The sequence below is a fragment of the Salvia splendens genome, chromosome 19 (genome assembly GCF_004379255.2).
Source record: "Salvia splendens isolate huo1 chromosome 19, SspV2, whole genome shotgun sequence".
Lineage (NCBI taxonomy): Eukaryota > Viridiplantae > Streptophyta > Magnoliopsida > Lamiales > Lamiaceae > Salvia > Salvia splendens.
In genome coordinates this window covers 6,959,733-6,979,605 of record NC_056050.1, presented here as the reverse complement: position 1 = coordinate 6,979,605, position 19,873 = coordinate 6,959,733, and the positions used below count along the sequence as shown (strand labels likewise).

The following is a 19,873-nucleotide window of genomic DNA, read 5'->3' as shown; positions in this document are numbered from 1 at the left end:
TGATCTTCGTCTGCTTCGGCCAGCCAGCTTCAACACCCGCACTAAACTTGGCGGAAGTCTGCACTACAAGATAGACCTCCCAATATTTGAACTCCCCGAAACCTAAAAGAACTGTCGGAGTACTGCTGCATGGACAGAACCTTCACATCCTCGGCAGACATGCCGCTGGTTGCCGTGCGGAGGTTGTTTTGGTAGATGCCGGAAAATTAGCTGAGGTGCCTCCTCAGCCGCTCCCACTGTTTCCGACATTGCTCTCCATCGTGAGGCTTCCCACCTGGCTGTTTGAATTGGAGGTAGCTTTGGCTAATGCGCCACCACATTCTGTCGATATGCTGGTTAGCCCCGATGTAGGGATCCCCGACTACACCGACCTAGGCCTTCACCAGCGCGACGCATTCCCCTATGCTCCAGATGGTCCTCTTTCTCCCGTCAGCTTCCTTCCCCCAGGCCGCCGCCCCACCCTCGTCCCCCGCACGCGAGGACGAGGTAGTGCCCTTGCCCTTCCCTTTGCCCTGCTTCCTCATCCTCCCTACCGCCGGTGGCATCGCAGTGGGAGACTCCCTGACCTGAGATAGCCCAAACTCCTCAAAAGAGAAAGTCTCAATGTCGGTGAACTGAGTCTCCAGAGGAGTACTCTGGGGTAATCACTAGACAATAAATCCATGTAGGGGCGATAGACATTGTTCCCAGATGATTGGGGGACCCCCTGCCTACTACCCCCGCAGCGGAAGACATGCCCTGCATCATCCCGGGCATTTGGGGCATCATCGGGACGGGCGCCATCCCTGTCATCGCGGCACTCACCCCAGGCATTTGGGGCATCATCCCACCCATCCCTGCACACCAAGGGGGTACATATTGTAGTACCCGGGCATCATCCCCGCCATTCCGGGTATTTTCCCGGACATCGGTCCACTTCCGCCGGCGTTTCCCCACCTCTAACGGGAAACGTCGGCGTTTGTGACTCGCTCGTGCCGGGAGAATTACTATCGTGGTGCTCCATTTTTCTTCAAAAGAAATGAAAGTAGAGAGAGAAACTCGTTAAAACAAGTGGTGCGAATGAAATGAAGTTCAACGAGCCGTATATATAGAGTTTTTAAATTTTTTTTTTTAAAAAATCGGGACGTCCGTCGGAAAGCCGTGGATCTGCAGTGTCCGCAAGCGACGTCCTCGTCCGCCTCCCGCACGCCGGTCTGACGTCCGCTGGGACGTCCTCCGTTGCGGATGCTCTTACTCCTATTAATTATTGCTTCAAAATGTGATTTAATTTTAGTTGGGAGGAAAAAAAATATTAATAGAATGCACAGTCATCGTGCCACGTCAGCAAGGAGGTAATTTTTTTTAAAAATTATCAGCGCGCCACATCAGTGCAAGTCTGGCCGGAAAACCCAACTCGGGAAATCAGCAAGCGAATGTAAACTTCATGACTTTTCTTGCAACTTATAGAGTTGATGGGAAAAACCAAACTTTTGGCAAAGTTCATGACTTTTGAAGCAGTTATTCCTATATATAAATGAGACTTATATTTTATTAACTTATTTAACCCACTTCTCTTCATATTTCTTAAAACCCGTGCCATAACTAAATATGACTCATTTGTGGGATATAAAATTTTAGAAAAGTTTTTACTATAGCTGAGATTTTGATTTAGTTTTTTTAATGGGTTGAACTTTGAAACAAAAATTACTCCCTCTATCTGCGAATAGGAGTCTTATTTTTTCATTTTAGTCCGTAAGCGAATAGGAGTCCCGGTTCACTTTTACCATAAATGGTAATAAGGTCCCACCTTCCACTAACTCATTCCACTCATATTTCATTTAAAACTAATATATACAAGTGAGACATCTATTCCACTAACTTTTTTCCACCTACTTTTTTTAACATTTTTTAAAACCCGTACCGCTCATAAATAGATCCTCTAACGGTGGACGGAGGGAGTATATTCTACCAAAAACTTAAAAGAAAATGTTTAACTATAGACACCAACAATAATAATAATGTCAAACTTGCAGTATTTTTCAGCTTGTTTTCAAAATTATGTTAGGACAAGATTTCGAGACGATGGTGCACTTTACTAGAAAAGACCGGAGAACGACTATTGCCAATGTTTCCCTAAATCTTGTCCAATGCTCAATTAAAAATATGCCAAAATTTTTGTATTTACCTACCTGAAAAGGTTATCAATTGAACAATTTTATTATAAAACGATCGAAAATAGCTACAAACTTGACATGGTTGTTCTTCTTGTTGAATTTACTTAACAATCTCTCTATTTCAGCTGTTATCAATTGTACAATTTTATGTTGTCTCTTCTCTCCGCTTATTGTGCTTTTTGTCTTTGCTGTTGTTTGTGAGGCGCTTTATGTTTTTTTTTTCCGCCTGTTTGGGCGGGTGTGTTGGTTTCATGGCCGTTGACGTGTTTTGTTGGTTATCTGTCGAGTAGCTCTTAGTGTTGTTGTTTAACTCTTCTTTTGTTTGAGAGTTTTGTAAGCTGGACATGCTTGCTCACCGTTATTCTTCTTCTCGTGGAATTTACTTAACAATCTCTCTAATCCATGCGACTAAATATCCGTTGAATACTCATAGAATAAAAAATATTCATTATTTTAGTTAATTTTGTACACAAAATTTATTCTTATTGAAATAAATATATTTATTTGTCATAATATTATTTCCACTCGATGTAATGAACGAATATGTACAACAAATAAAATATAGATACAGAATGCTGAGTCAACTTGCCAAGAATACTGAGTTCCTGGACGGCGAGTCGGCGACCAAAACAGTAGACTTAATTATCCATTTCTTTAAAATTTTACTATATCGACTGGGACCCACTTTATTATCAAATTTGCATACTTTGTAGTTAAATATTTACGATCAAGTTATAATCCAATTTTCAATTGTCACATTGATTCCAAGTAGAATACAATAATTTCATGTTAGTAAACATCATGATTTGATCTTTATTGGATTATGTAATAAACACCCCTCTCAAAATCTAGATATAAGATTTTTAATTTTGAAAAACTAGGTATAAAATACAACGAGAATGTATTATATAGAGACAATCAAAATTGGAATAATATGTTGAAATACCTGAAAGAAGAGACGAAATGCTGCTGCCGAATGTGACATTGTGAACGTAAGAAGTTACGTATTAAGCTCAACTTATTGAACATTTAATTAGTAGGAGTAGTATTTTAATTCAATATTTTCTAGTACATATAGTAAACTTATCTGGAAATTTTGGAAAGATAGTGAAAAAGGACTAAGTATTTGTGCAAATTATTTATATACTACTATAACTTATAAGAGAATCAAGAATTTATAACATGTTGATACCTTTCATCTACTTGTTTTGTCTCATGTTATTCACATAGATGTTTCCAACAATTTTGTCTCTATTTGACCATATCCAACTCTTCTTATATGATCTTAATGAAGCTCAACCTCGTCACTTGTGTTTGTTTTTGTTTGTTGATAAAGATCTTCGTTGTTTAGGGCGTTTTTACATATCTAATTTTGCTCCCTTGACTCCATCCATCAATGCAACTTTACTTGTTGATGTTCATGTTTTTGGTTGCAGTTTCAAGAATTTCAGGCATCATATCATAACTAGCTTTGTTTTGTTCATCTCAAATACAATTCTCTCTCCCCTGAGGTTTCTCTTGTTGCAGATTGCTACGACCCTTTGGATCCGAATGGAAACATCACGGTCACCTTCGACATATTCAAGTATACCCACGACGGCTATGTGGTTAGTTTGAAACCCTAAAGTTTGAATCTTTATTTTTTATGAACTAGATAGTATTGGTTTTTTTTCTCTTTTCATGGATTTTTTCCTTTAAATTTGCATGTTAATTGTTTCCTTCTTGGTATAGATGCATAGATCAGTTTATAAGTGCATAATGTTGATCACAAAACTACACGTGAAGTTCAACATTATCATGATTCTGATTCTGATTCCGATTCTGTTGTTATTTGGTGGTGTTGAGGCAAGGGTGACCATCCAAAACTACTATCAGTATCGCCACGTGGAGAAACCGGGTTGGAAACTCGGGTGGGCGTGGGCGAAGGACGAGGTTATTTGGGCCATTTCCGGGGCCATTGCCACCAAACAAGGACACTGCAAGCCTTCCACAGATGTGAAGCCACATTGCTGCTCTCCACATCCACTGATAGTAGCAACAACAATCGAGGGTGGTCTCCTAGCCGCGTGGGCCATCAACCCTCACACGTCTTACTCGTCCTTCGACATCACAATAGGCAATTTGGACCAAAACAGGACAGCCTACCGCCCGCCCCTTAATTTAACCCTAACAGCCCCCACACGGGGATACACTTGTGGAACTCTTCGAGATGCTCTCCCCTCAATCTCCTTCGTCACTGGGGGATTGAGGGAAGAGCAGGTTTTCAGTTAAGTGGTTAGAACCGAAGTTAGTTTAAAATATCAAGTTTAGTGCAAGATTTTTAACAACCACTAGTGGCCTTTTAGGAACATGGAGATCAGAATGTACCTACTCAAGCTACATATCTAGCAAGGTACCAATTTGCTGCGTGTCCCTCTCGACGTTCTACAACCCGGATATCACATCGTGCCCCTCGTGCAGCTGCGGGTGTCGGGTAGCTGACCGGTCCTCGTACTCATGCATTAGGTGAAGAAACACAGTATTTTTTTTGTGATTTGTGTATTTTTTTTGTGATTTGTGTTTCCATTGCTTTTGATATAGTAAAACAATGTGAATTTTTGTTGATGAAGTGAAGGTGCAATCTCCTCAAATGTAGAAGATGCTGAAATAGTTAGATGCACAGATCACATGTGCCCTCTCAGAGTCCATTGGCACATCAAGACCAACTATGTCACACACTGGAGAGTGAAACTAACTGTCTCTAACTACCATTATGGGAGGAACTACTCCGATTGGAACATCGTCGTTCAACACCCCGGCTTCCGGGCACCTTTCACTGCCCCGGAGTTTAACAACACCATGCTTTCAACCGTCCCAGGTACTCCTTTATACTCCACTCTAAGTGGAACATTTCTTATTCGGCATGAGATTTTATGTAGTGTTGTTTTGTGAATTCAGTTGAAAGAATAAAGTAAGAGATAAGAAAAAAGTATGGATAGTGATATTTCTATTTTAAGAAATGTGTTATTTAGAGTAGAACATCTAAAAAAGGAAAATATGTCACTTCGAGTGGGACAAAGAGAGTATTATGATAATAGCTTAGTAATTTATAGATTGTTTTCCCTTTATTTGGCAGAGGATGCAGCTCTGTTTTGGGGAAAGGTCTTGTACAACACAGAACTACTGCAAGGCAATGAGTATGAAGTGGGATCAGTGACAACAGACATACTCATGCAGAAAATTGCAGATGCATTCACACTGAGGAATGGTTGGGGGTTTCCAAGAAGGATATATTTCAATGGGGAGAACTGTCGGATGCCGCTTCCCGACATGTTCCCAATGTTGCCCAACGGGGACTCGGGCAGTCGCGGGGGGCTGTTTTTGCTCAAGACATTGCTATACTTGACTTGCACTTGCATCATGTGGTGCTGAATCCTGATATATTTTGTTTTAGCACTTCAACTTATGTTTATCATGCCATTATTTTGAGTAGAGCTAACTATGTAGTAGTATGATTACCTATAGACTCTTCTTCAATGTCTGTGTAAAAAATATTGTAGTTTTCTTTATCATCACACTAGTATTTGAAGATTTACCTGCTCGGTTTCCTGTTAATGTGTACTTTTGGTGTCGAATTTCACAATAAAAATAAGGGATATTGTCCAAAAATGTCACCAATTTTGGGAGTAATCTAGTTTTTCTAGCAAACTTTAAAGTGATCTGGAAATCATAAACTTAACAAGTCTTTTCGGCCATGATAGATAAACATACAATCAATCCCTCAAGGAGTGCTTCTTTTAGGTTTAGTGGAACCATCTTGAATGGTACACTAAAAACTAAAATAGCTAAAATAGGATAGATAGAGAACTTGCAGGTACTCCAAAATCAATCTCATTTTTTTGTTTTTAAGTAAAAGTATCTATTTTTAAGTTTACACTTAAACAAAACAATTTTTTTTTTCAAATTTTGTGAGTAAACATAGTATAAATAATACTCCTTAAGTTTGAGTTTAGTAAAATTATTGAAGTAAGATCATATTTGATGTTACATTTATACTAAAATGAGTTTGAATTTAGTATAATTGATTAGAGACACACGTATTACTTTTTTGGGAAGTTAAATTTACCTTCATCTCTAAAATCATTATTCTTTATGAAAGTATAATTATTTTTTAGAAAGTTAAATTTAAAAAGTATACTTTCTTTATTTAACTTTTTCCCTTAAGAATTACTAAGATACTCCAATGACTTCTTACCATCCAGTCTACTCCGCGCCGGTTTTCTCACTCCCCTGCCTCTCTCTCCCTAACTTATCCACCAACTGTAAGAATCTCTCTCTCTGTCTCTGAGATTGTATGTGTTGGAGAAACCTTCATGCTTTTCTGCGACGCATTGGTTTCCATGTTAAGGGAAATTCCAATTCATGAAATTATTGTATTCAAAATTCCGAGCTTAGGTTTGAATTAGCCTAACCTAACTTATTGTATTGTTGATGTGGTCTCAATTAGTTTACTGAATAACTGAAAGCAACAATTACGGATGAAAGTCATATGTACTCATTAATAGCCAAAAGTATACTGAGTAACTGAGTTGTTTAATCAAGTATTTCTTTGTACTTGCCACTGTGATGATTTTGGGGAAGGTGTCTTATTCTATCTAATATGCCCCTTTACACATGATCCCTAAGTAGAATGTTGTGATCTACTTCATATCAGTCTCAGGCGCAGTCGCATATGGTTTGGTAGTCAATGTGACCTTTGATCTAGTTGTTTGGCATCTGATGTTCCTACAATTACCATGATGAAATATATTTGTAACTTCCCATTTGTAATTGAATTCTCTGCTTATATGATGTTATCAAGGACAAGTAAAATTTTTGGCTGCTTCCTTTTATTGAAATACATTCTTGTTGGGTCGTGTACTGATTTTCTTATATATTCTAATAAAACTAGACAGGTATTCTTATAACTTCAGAAAGGATATTCTTCAGAGCCAAATCATCATCATTGACTAGTATGGAAAATGTAAGTTCTTATTACTATCTTGTTACAGAAGCTTAAACGATAGTTAAGGAACACATGTTGATTTCTGTACATCCAAAGACCGTTTATCTACATGTAAGCTCTAAATATGCACATGTGCATTTTCTCTAGTTAAGAAAACTGAAACAGGCAACCAATTTGTATTGCCGTTTGTTAATTCTTGTTTCATGTATCACTAACAGGATCGAGGGATTGCTGGTAGTCCTAAGCAACAACTAGCAAAATTATTTGAAGTATCTTTGAGAGTAACAGCTCCGGAGGAGTTGGATATTGACCCTGCTATTGCACCTTGTCAAAATTCCAAATTTGGTGACTACCAATGGTATTGCCTTATCTTTTTTGGTGTTGTAAATCTGTTTCACATATTTTTAATAGGCTGCTCTTAAGTTTGGAGTATTAATATTTGAATGCGTTATATATTGCTATTGGTAATATGTAATCACTCTGAATTATTGCCCCATCTTTTATTAAAATGTTAAATTCTTCTTTTGTACAGCAATAATGCAATGGGTTTGTGGTCCAAAGTTAAAGGAAAGAGTACCCAGTTTAAAAATCCCCAACAAATTGGACAGGTTTGATAAATATGTACGCTTATTAAGGCATACCTTCATATTGTAGGTTTAATATGCTAAACTTATGATAACATAAATACTCTTTCATGCTGTATAAATTATATCATTAGTTGATACTACTACTTTATCATATGAGAGTCATTTATTTGTTCTAGGCCATTAAAGCAAATCTCCCTGCATCAGAAATGATAGATGGAAGCTCAATTGCTGGACCTGGTTTTGTAAATGTTAAATTGTCTGATCAATGGATTGCCAAGGTAAATTCAGTGACCCTTTAATTTAAATACTCCCTCCGTCCACAGAAAATAGGACACATTGTGAATGGCACGGGTTTTAATGTGGAATTGGTAAAGTAAGAGAGAAGGGAAAAAAGTAAGAGAGAATTAGTGTTAGTGGAATGTGGGGTCAGTATTATTAGTAAGAGAGAAGGAAAAAAAGTAAAAGAGAAGTTGTTGAAAACTTTCCTTTTTTAAACGTGCTGTATTTTTCGTTGACAACCAAAAATGACAAATGTGCTCTATTTTTCGCGGACGGAGGGAGTATCATTTATGTTACATTAGTAAAGCATTAAAGATCTTACCATAATTTTTGCAGTGCATTCAAAATATGCTAAGGGATGGTATTGAAACGTGGGCTCCTAAGCTCTCGGTTAAAAGAGTTGTGGTGGATTTCTCATCACCTAATATAGCAAAAGAAATGCATGTTGGTCACTTAAGGTCAACTATCATTGGAGACACCCTGGCACGTATGCTAGAGTTCTCAAATGTGGAGGTTCTTCGGAGAAACCATGTTGGTGACTGGGGGACTCAGGTGTGTATAGATCTTTGTTACCAATGATAAGCAGTACTGATTGTTTTAATAATGTTGTTGATTAATTATTATTTCAAAACTTGCATGTATCGAGCTTATTCAAGTAAAATCAAACTTTTGAATTTCTGACCTTAATTGGTTAATATATTTCTCTTTGTGGAGAAACTGTGGATTCTATTTTGTGTTAGCATTCTTCCAGAAATCAAGGCTTGTGTTCCAGCATTTTGATTATAGAGGCTTCCTTTTTCTGTTTATTTTATGGAGTTAGCCTAATATTTTCAGAGGCTGTATTATTGGACTTTTTTTAGAGTTGTCTACAATTTTCCATTTGGTCGAAGATGAAATACCTCCTTGTGGGGCTCACATGCTGATCCTAATCATTCTTTTAATACGAAGTAGTTAAATCTCAGTAGCTGTGGCTTTGCTTTGTAAATTGTTTACATGCTAATTTTGTTTGGTTGTCTTATAGTTTGGTATGTTAATAGAATTCCTATTCGAAAAGTTTCCGAGCCTGGAAGTTGTCAATGATCAAGCCATTGGAGATTTGGAGGTGAGATACAAATTTGAATGTCCTGTGGTCTTTTCAGATAATGTTTTGTTATATTCTCCACCGTTAACCATAAACAAACACAATGCAATATAAGATTACTTTCTTATAATAAGATTACACATTTAACTATGAATAACTTATAACATGCCTCCACATTATGCATCAGGCATGAGTAAGATATACCCTGTTGGTCTTTTGCTGCTTTTCTAATAGTAATACACAAATAGATGGTCATCTGGCATAAGTGCTTGTTTTATTAAAATTATTATGGCTTGTGCTTGGGGTTTCAACTATTTTTCAATTTCTGGTTTTCAGGCATTCTATAAGGCATCAAAGGTAAGATTTGATGGTGACCCTGCTTTCAAGGAAAGGGCCCAGAGGGCAGTTGTCAGCCTTCAGGTAGACTACATAATAGTTTATCTTGCCTGAATGATGATGATCTCGAAAATTCTTTTTATATTATCTTTGAGTGATGCTGTATATACTTATATATCCATACTACAGGCTGGGGAGGAGAAGTACCTGAAGGCATGGGCTGAAATTTGTAAAATCAGTAGAAGTGGATATGAGAAGGTGTATGAGCATCTTGGAGTTCAGTTGGAGGAAAAGGTACGGAGGCTTCTATGTTTTAAGTTGCTCGGTCTGGTTAATTTGGAGCTTTTAGTGAGTATCCATCTCGGTCGTCCTGATATCTGGAGTTATGTCCTTTCCTAGATAATCTATGGTGACTGGTGTTTCGTGCTTTTTTGTTATTTTGCCTAAGTGACCCCTGTTATTATACAATTTCTCTTTTTTACTGGAAGAGAACTGTGTCAAAAATTAGTATTCACCTTAACATGGACACAATTATCAAATTAGTATTCAGCAGCTCCTTCGACGTGCTTAAAAAATTAATTTATGCTTACTAGTTTTTGGGGTTTTATTTGCCTTGCATTTCAATCATATCTTTTCTTTTTCCCAGGGTGAGAGCTTTTACAATCCTTACATTCCCAATGCTCTAGAATTACTGAATAAAGAGGGATTAATTGAAGATAGCGAAGGAGCTCGTGTCATCTTCGTTGAAGGAAAAAAGATACCCCTTATTGTTGTAAAAAGGGATGGTGGGTACAATTACGCATCAACAGATCTTGCTGCTCTGTGGTGAGTTGCTGCACTTAGCAAATGTTCTTTCTTATCCTTTTATCTTATCGTAGCATATATACCACTTGCTCGGACTAGTATACTCTATACCCCTGGTTTAGAATGGGGTCAGATAGAGGCTGTAGACTTTTTTATTTAACCTTGTTGTATTATCTACAATGGTGGTGCCTTTTTAATTTAATTGCCAATGTTTCTATACGAAGTGTCGATACTTGGCCATGCAAATCTACCATATAAGCTGTTGAAAGTGTTCTTGTTGTCGCTTACATGTATAATTTGTAGGTATCGACTGAATGAGGAAAAGGCTGAATGGATTATATATCTTACTGATGTTGGCCAAAGGGAGCACTTTGAAATGCTTTTTGCTGTAAGTTTGAATCTCCTCCACATCCTGTCCTTACATTAGCTCCTTTGCATACCCTGAGAGTTTAGGGATGCACTTTCAGGCAGCCAAACGAGCTGGTTGGCTTCCAGCTGGTGATAGTAAGTATCCTAAAACTAGCCATGTTGGTTTTGGGCTAGTTCTTGGAGAAGATGGAAAAAGATTTCGAACTCGCAGTACTGAAACTGTAAAACTGGTTGATTTACTAACTGAAGCCAAAAGTAGATGCAAAACTGCTTTAATTGAAAGAGGTTAGTAGCTTTATTCTTTGTCAGCTCTATTACCTGAGTTGATTAATATTGGTCTACTTATGCTCTGAAATGAAAAAACTGGGCCTAACAAGTACTGTAAATGCATGTCAGGCAAAGATAAAGCATGGACTGAAGAGGAGCTCGATAAAACTGCTGAAGCAGTTGGATATGGGGCTGTTAAGTGAGTATCCTGTATTTTGGGCTGCTTTTCTTTGACAACTATTTCTTCTAGGTTTACAAACTATACTTACTTTTATGCTTACATTAGAATATGCATGCGCTGGTATACTATAATGTTTTGGCTTGAGAGAGGTTACAAATCTTTCACTAGCTGTTGCTAACTAGATATCTAAAGATTTTTTGTCTATAAACAGATATGCTGATCTGAAGAATAACCGAACAACCAACTATACATTTAGTTTTGACCAGATGCTCAACGACAAGGTGAGTTACAACTATGATTCATAGATGAATGAAGAATTAGTTAAAAACATTAGGTGACAAGTTACTAATATCGTAAAACAAATGTTTTGCTGCACCCAAATTCTTATTTAATCTTCTCATAGTTAAACTATTTGCTCATCCCATATTATTAACAAAGGACTATATTATTATTATTATTATTATCAATTTATGAGAGCTGTTCTCTCACTGGTCGGCTTTGTTTCTGTTTAAATCTATTTGCCTTCTCTATGTTTGTCCTTAAGTGTGCACTTCTACTATCACGTGCAGGGCAATACTGCCGTGTACTTGTTATATGCACATGCTCGGATATGCTCAATTATCAGAAAATCAGGGAAAGATATTGAAGAATTAAAAAAGGTATGGCTGCTCCCTTCTAAGCTGCAAGCTGTAATTGCTTTCGCAGTGCTTTCTTATGATGTAATCTTTGGTCTTATAATCGTACTTAAGGACTGGAATGCATTCCATTACTGTATAAGAAACTTCAAAACTTTAGGATCATATACGCTGTGGGTAACTTCAAGAGTGTATCTGATGTGATATTTTAGAGTTCTTAATCAATGTATAAAGATTATCAAGTTCAATTATTTTAACTCTAATAATACTACACTACTGCAAGAATACAGTATCGTAGTAGTATTTCAAGTGTCGATCCACAGGGAGGCAAGATTGCTTACACTTAATATGACTACACAAAGCATATAAAGATTTTGTTTTGATTTTGAGATGGTTAACTAATTTAAGCTACTAAAATGAGATTTTTGACACGAGAAAGACAGGTCACTCCAAGTTGCTCACTAAGCTTGCGTTGTTTTACACCATTTACAACGAAACATACGACGGGATTATAATTATCTACCTAATCGCGTGCACTGAACATGTCTACGACGTATAGTTCACAGTCAGCTGAACACTTGTTCCATGAACCAACTTTCAACGACATTTAATTCCTGCGGATGCGCGGGAATAAATGTCGTCTACTATAATCACTTACCTAATCCACTATCAATTTATCCCCTGAACAGTTCTAAATCGAAAGCATACCAACAAACGATCAATCCTAAGCTATGTTAAAGAGACAATAGTTAAGATTTAACAACACTACATCATTAGCCAAAAACGTAGCATTTTAATTATCAAACACATTGTTGGAATCAAACATACGATTCAAGGTGTTAAAACAAATACACAAGCCTAGATTACAACTCGGAGCAACAAAGAGAGCCTAGCCTATACACATGGTAGAATGTAGAAATAAAACCATAGGTGTGATGCTCTCGTCGAGTGGAGTCGGGATTCGGGAATGGATGGTCGGAATAATGGCCGGAATGCCTTCCTTCTCTTCTTCCTCTCCTCCTTTCTCTCCCTCTGTCCTTTTCTCTGTCTCGTTCCCCCCCAGTCTTTTTCGCATTCCCAGCCTTTTTAATCCTTCAACCGCTGGGTCAACTGCAAAATCGCAGTTACGCGACTAAAACGCCCGACCGGGCGAATTCAAAGGAGGTAATCGCCCGACCGGGCGAAAGGCTACTGCATGGCCTCGCGGGAAACGCCCGACCGGGCGTTTAGTTGAAATCAGAACGCCCGACCGGGCGAACTTTCTGGACTCCGCATGCACAATATGGAAACGCCCGACCGGGCGTTTAGCGACATCAAAACGCCCGACCGGGCGAACTCTCTGGAATCTCAGCTATGCATTTCCGACGAACTTCCAGCTTCTAACACCCGAAACTACACTCAAAGCACGACTTGGTGAGTTATAATTAACATGAAATCCGGGGTAAAGAATAGGAAATAAGCTTCGCATCAGTATCGTTATTCACATCTTATTAACTTCACTGAATTTGAAACAGACTGGGAAGATAGACTTGGCTCATCCCGGTGAACGTGTTTTAGGACTTCATTTGCTCCAGTTTGCTGAGGTAATTATGTGTATGGATATTCCTGTTTGTATGGTCACACTCCTCAAAGGTATGAGTTCTATGATTGAATCTCACAATTTTCTGCTTTTTATCAGGTTGGCGAAGAGTCGATCACAAATCTGTTGCCAAATGGTTTGTGTGAATATTTATACAATTTATCAGAATACTTCACTGGATTTTATACCAACTGCCAGGTGTGAAACTTTTAATCTCTCGATACTCTCGATGTTACTTTCTGTAACTTGTCTAATCCGAGAAAGTTGTAGGTTGTGGGATCTGCAGAGGAGACGAGCCGACTCCTGTTGTGCGAGGCAACAGCAGTTGTTATGAGAAAATGTTTCCATTTGCTGGGAATCACTCCTGTTTACAAAATTTAAGCCATTCCCTAATCTTTTTCTGGGAATTTGATGGGTTTTTATTGGGGGAGTTGTATATACTCGCAAAATTGAAAGAGTTTAGCTGTGTTGGAAACTCAAGATCTCTGTTCAAGAGTGTGTTTAAAACAATTGGATTGTTGATTTGCATGTAATTAAAGTGTATCGTTTGTTCCATATGCCATTCATATCATCGTAGAGAGTAAGAAAAATGATTGATAAAACAATTGGATTGATCTGCCGGTAATTAAAATGAGTAAAATTGTAAGTATTAAATGTCTCCATTGATCAATACAAAATTGCAACGTGGTCTTCATTTCTAGATTTGAATAATTTTTTATATTTTTCATCTTAGTACTATATAAAAGTTATTGACACATAATTTTAAAATAAAATCATTTAAAAGGGGACAAATATCTGATACGATAATGAGAAGACGCTGGCTAGGTAATGACATCGAAAATAAGTAAGGAAATATTGTTTGTATATAATGATTTTCGAAGGTAAAAGGGAGAAAATATTGTTTGATGAGAAATAATATTACGATTGTCTTATTTCTTAAGTTACGAATGAATAAAATAGATTCATAGGTTTGGGATTTCCTAGTCGGTTTGACTCATGAAACTATACAAACTCTTGGCAAAAATATGATTGAATTCAAATTAAATCAATGATGGACAAAGATCTTCATTTTCTTGGAATCCGAACTAAATCAATAATAGTATACAAATATAATCATTATCTTGGAATCCTATGTGAATGCTGCAAGACTAAAATATTCGGTGGAATTGGTTAATGAGATAACTCAATCCTATATAAATAATCACGAGATAAATAGTCATAATTAATTATCTATGATTAAAATAATTTCACAACTTAATCTTATATTATATTTTAGCATTATTTTATCTAGGAAATCGAACACCACTCATAGAGAACAAATTAGTTTACGAACATAAACGTGGACCATGAGGGAAGTGAAAGTCTTCAAGGCATGTGAAGAGTTATACCCAAAGAGAAGTCCGATGAGACCTTTTTCACTAAGGCAATCTCCAACAATTTACACCAAACTCAAACCCATTTTTCCAGTTCTGTCACATCAAACAGTAATTCTACTCCAACCATTTACACAAAACCCAAACCTAAAAGAATATTCCATATTCACCTTTTTTTTACTTTTTCAATCTTACCTACATATTTATTTAAATTACACATTAACCCACAACACTTTATCAATAATTTATACTCCAAATTTCATATATATTTAGTTTATTTACATATATACATAATATATTTAGAGTACAAATCTTACAAATTATACAAAATTTATATAAAATGAATTTTAACTAATTAGTTATATCGCCCAAAACCTAAAGGAGATATCTAATTAATTAATTTATGCATACCTATATTTAGTTTATTTACTTAATTAGATACAATTAAAAATAGGAGTACTAAATTAAACCCCAAAATAACGTGAGACTTGGTCTTTCTTCATCTCTCTTTTTCGTTTTTCTTTCTCTGCGTCGGCAAATTTCTTCCTTCACTGGTTCCGCCAAATTCTCCATAAATATGGTAACTCTCTTTGCTTTATTCGAAAATAGATGAACAAGAAAGGATTAAATTGCAATTTCCAGAAATTGGAAAAGTGAATTTGCGATCGCTACAGTGCTACTCCATCTTTGGGGTAGCACTGTTCAAAAACGCAAAAAAAAAGGACGATTTAGGATGGGTTTTGGGGTATGATTGGAGGTGTTTTTCACTGCAAAATAGCCAAACTTATATTGATTTGTGTCAATTATTTTTCATAATCTACATGGATTGGACAGTTGTCAGAAAGATGTCGAGATTTTTTTTGTAAATTATAGTATTGATGAGACCATCTATACATAAGCATGCACAAACCGAACCGGCCCGGCGGTTAACCGCCAGTTCGGAACCGCCGGTTCATGAATCGGATCAGGGACTGGCACCGGCGGTTTCACGGTTCAGGCGGGCCGGTTCAGGTTCGGGGTAATCTTGAAGCGTGAACCGGCGGTTCAACGGGTTCAACGGCGGATTCCGGCTAGGGGAGTAGGGTTGCAGGCAAGGTTGCAGAAAAACCAGCCGGTTTATGACAAAAACCGCCGGTTTGAATCACCGGTTTCCGACGGTTCCGGTGCTTTTTCAGGTGGAAGGGCGTAGGGTGCAGTGTATAGGCCTGAAAACTGGTCAGAAACCGCCGGTTTTCGGCCAGAAACAGGTGGTTTCCGTCAGAAACCGTGGATTGAACCGTCGGTTTTCGGGCGAACCGCTGGTTCAGGCGGTAAACTACCGGTTTTCTGCCGAATTTGAAATTTCAAATTTTTTTTTCTTCCAATTTTACTCCTATAAATACCCCACTCCCCCCCTCATTTTTACTCACCCCATTCTTGTGTCAACAAGGATTTCATTCTCAATCTCCCTTTCTCTATTCTCTCCTCATTCTCTTTAATTGTTCAAGTTGTTTACTAGTTACTACTTACTACTATATTTGTTGTTGTGTTCTTAATTTATCATTTATTCCATACTCCATATTCCATACATACTACTTTCATTTATCACTATGTCTTCTTCTCATGGTGGACCGGGACGTGGTGATCGGGGCAAAGGAATTGCCCAAGATCAAAGTAGTCATCCCTCAAAATCAAGGCGGCCTAGTCGTCGAGAAGTTATAGAAGAGGTTTCCTGAGTGGCGGCTGAACGCCTGCAAGTAAGTTCTAAAAAATTAAACCTTCACAATCTCCTATCTTCATATGGGACTATAGCTCATCACTCCTGTGTGGAAACTCCCCAACAAAATGCAAAGGTTGAAAGAAAACACCAACATTTACTCAATGTGGCCCGTAGCCTTCTCTTTCAATCTCATCTGCCAATATATTTTTGGGGGGAGTGTATTCTGACCGCATCTTTCCTTATTAATAGAACTCCTTCCTCTGTCCTACCAGATAATACAACTCCTTTCCAATCCCTCTTCAAAAAGCCTCCCTCCTACTCCAATCTCAAGACTTTTGGGTGTCTATGCTTTGCATCCACCTTGGATAAAAGTAAACACAAGTTTTCCCCAAGAGCAATCAAATGTGTTTTTATTGGATATCCCTCAGGTTATAAAGGATATAAAGTCATGGATCTAGACACTCATGAGATTTTTATCAGTAGGAATGTGTCTTTTCATGAGACTGAATTTCCATTCTCTTCTCAATCTCAGTCCAGTTTCTCAACCACTGATATATCATCAATTTCTGATCCTCTCATCCCTCAGAATTCTTCATCTCATAATAGTCCTCTCACATCTCAAAATGCTCCCAATCTATCTCAGAGTGCTCCCACTATATCTCATCACTCCACATCTGGCAGGCCTCTCAAACCTCCACCTCACCTTGCTGACTACATCTGCAATGCAGTCACCTCCACTTCACAATATCCCATCTCATCTTATTTCTCTTTATCCAGATTCTCTCATCCATATCAGCAATTCATCATTCTTCTCTCCACACTCTCTGAACCTTCCACATATAAGAAAGCCTCTCAATCCCAAGAGTGGATTCTAGCTATGCAAGATGAGCTACAAGCTTTGATTAGAAACAATACTTGGCTGATTACTTACTTACCCCAGGGTAAAATCCCCATCTCATGTAAGTGGGTGTATAAAATCAAGTTCAAAGCTGATGCTAGTGTGGAGAGATACAAAGCACGGTTGGTGGCAAAAGGGTTTACTCAACAAGCGGGTGTTGATTACCATGACACCTTTTCCTCTGTGGCTAAGCTCACTACAGTGAAGTTGATGCTCTCTCTTGCTGCCATTAAAGGCTGGTGTTTAGCTCATTTGGACATTAACAATGCCTTTCTATATGGAGACTTGGAGGAAGAGATCTATATGACTTTACCCCTGGCTTGGTTGTTGATAATCCTCCCCCTGGGTCTGGACAGCTTGTGTGTCGATTGAAAAAGTCTCTTTATGGCCTTAAACAAGCCTCTAGGCAATGGTACTTGAAGTTTTCTCAAGTCCTCTCAGGCTTTGGTTTAGCTTAGTCAGCTTCTGACCACTCTTTCTTCTACAAGTCATCTCCAACGGGTAACTTCTTTGGGGTTGTTATCTATGTCGATGACATCCTCGTGGCTAGTAGTGATGAGCATTTGATCTCTGAGTTCAAGGTGTTTCTAGCCAACCACTTAAAATTTAAGGACCTGGGCCATCCAAAATACTTTCTTGGTATTGAAATTGCTAGAAACAAATCTGGAATCTTCATTTCTCAGCACAAATATGCCATGGATCTTGTCTCTGATGCTGGTTTACTTGGTTGTAAACCAACCTCCACTCCTATGGATTCTATCAAGCAGTTACAACAATATGCAGGTTCTCTACTTGAAGATCCAACAATTTATAGAAGACTCATTGGTAGACTTGTGTATCTTTGCATCACATGCCCGGACATAACCTTTGTTGTCAACAAACTCAGCCAATTCCTATCAAAACCATGCTCTGATCATCTCGCTGCTGCTGAACGAGTTCTTAAATACCTGAAAGGCACAGTCGGCCATGGTCTGTTTTACTCCGCTCAGGCAGATCTATCACCTAGCATCTTCTCTGACGCGGATTGGGCCGGCTGCCCTGACACACGACGTTCTATATCTGGTTTCTGTTTGTTTATTGGCACATCATTGATCTCTTGGAAATCGAAGAAACAGCATACGATCTCTAGATCATCTGCCGATGCCGAGTATAGGTCCATGGCGCTTGCATGTTGTGAAGTAGTTTGGATTATTGCCTTACTCAAAGATTTTGGTATTAATATGAAGCTACCGGTTCCATTATATTGTGATAGCCAAGCTGCCGTCCACATCAGCTCCAATCCGGTCTTTCATGAACGCACAAAGCACATTGAAATCGATTGTCACACGGTTCGTGATAAGATCAGTGAGGGAGTGATAAAGACTATTCATGTTCACAACAACAACCAACTTGCCGATATCTTTACCAAGCCTTTGGCTGCTGGTCCTTTCCACAACCTACTCATCAAGATGGACTTCAAAAGTCTATATAGTCCATCTTGAGGGGGCCTATCAGAGCTAGATCACATCAGCTACCAAGCATCCATGCAGACTACCGTGCTCTCACTCACACACGAGCATCTCTCCATGCCGTTTAGTCTGTTAGTTAGTTGTGCCAGCTGGAGTTAGTTAATATTTCTGTTATGTAGTTAGTTTAGTTAACACCAAGTATATAAGGTGTGTTGTACTCGTTCATACTCAATGAAATAAGACTCAGATTTTCTCCAAATATCTTCTGATTCTCTCGATTCTTCCATGCTCATGAAGTCAGATTTCACAATTCTATTAATATCCTTTTGTATCCACACATATTATAAATATGTGTGGAGTCTTTCATAATAGTTAGTCAATGAATATATGTATGATCGTTTATTTGGCTCAATTAATTGTGCATCAAGAAATTCTCTTTATCGCTGCCGACGAGAACCTCTCTCGCGCTCAGCAACCCTCCGCCGGAAGTCATCGCCGACCCAAATCTCTTGGGCGCTCGACGACGACGGCACCCGTTTCTTGATTGTGTTCGATATTTTGACGTTGAGGAAGGTATTCCTTAACACATTCCCTAATCTTTTTCTGGGGGAGTTGTATATACTCGCAAAATTGAAAGAGTTTTAGCTGTGTTGGAAACTCAAGATCTCTGTTCAAGAGTGTGTTTAAAACAATTGGATTTTTGATTTGCATGTAATTAAAGTGTATCGTTTGTTCCATATGCCATTCATATCATCGTAGAGAGTAAGAAAAATGATTGATAAAACAATTGGATTGATCTGCCGGTAATTAAAATGAGTAAAATTGTAAGTATTAAGTGTCTCCATTGATCAATGCAAAATTGCAACGTGGTCTTCATTTCTAGATTTGAATAATTTTTTATATTTTTCATCTTAGTACTATATAATTGTTATTGACACATAATTTTAAAATAAAATCATTTAAAAGGGGACAAATATCTGATACGATAATGAGAAGACGCTGGTTAGCTAATGACATCGAAAATAAGGAAATATTGTTTGTATATAATGATTTTCGAAGGTAAAAGGGAGAAAATATTGTTTGATGAGAAATAATATTACGGTTGTCTTATTTCTTAAGTTACGAATGAATAAAATAGATTCATAGGTTTGGGATTTCCTAGTCGGTTTGACTCATGAAACTATACAAACTCTTGGGAAA

The 19,873-nt window shown here is 37.9% G+C and overlaps 2 protein-coding genes across 2 annotated transcripts; both read left to right on the top strand.

The window, feature by feature from the left end:
- The first annotated feature begins 329 nt into the window (after positions 1–329).
- LOC121778939 (COBRA-like protein 1) lies at positions 330–5,621 on the top strand. The gene is made up of 6 exons (XM_042176320.1): positions 330–486; positions 3,681–3,760; positions 3,999–4,419; positions 4,499–4,658; positions 4,763–5,010; positions 5,269–5,621. The coding sequence occupies exons 1-6, from the start codon at positions 330–332 to the stop codon at positions 5,562–5,564; spliced, it is 1,362 nt and encodes a 453-aa protein (XP_042032254.1). The 3' UTR covers positions 5,565–5,621.
- A 1,813-nt stretch (positions 5,622–7,434) lies between these two features.
- Positions 7,435–13,810, top strand: LOC121778518 (arginine--tRNA ligase, chloroplastic/mitochondrial-like). The gene is made up of 16 exons (XM_042175883.1): positions 7,435–7,495; positions 7,670–7,745; positions 7,929–8,002; positions 8,340–8,555; positions 9,025–9,105; positions 9,421–9,504; positions 9,610–9,714; positions 10,067–10,245; positions 10,528–10,612; positions 10,692–10,878; positions 10,990–11,059; positions 11,253–11,322; positions 11,611–11,700; positions 13,191–13,259; positions 13,355–13,453; positions 13,526–13,810. The coding sequence occupies exons 3-16, from the start codon at positions 7,931–7,933 to the stop codon at positions 13,634–13,636; spliced, it is 1,518 nt and encodes a 505-aa protein (XP_042031817.1). The 5' UTR covers positions 7,435–7,495; positions 7,670–7,745; positions 7,929–7,930; the 3' UTR covers positions 13,637–13,810.
- The last annotated feature ends 6,063 nt before the right edge of the window (positions 13,811–19,873 follow it).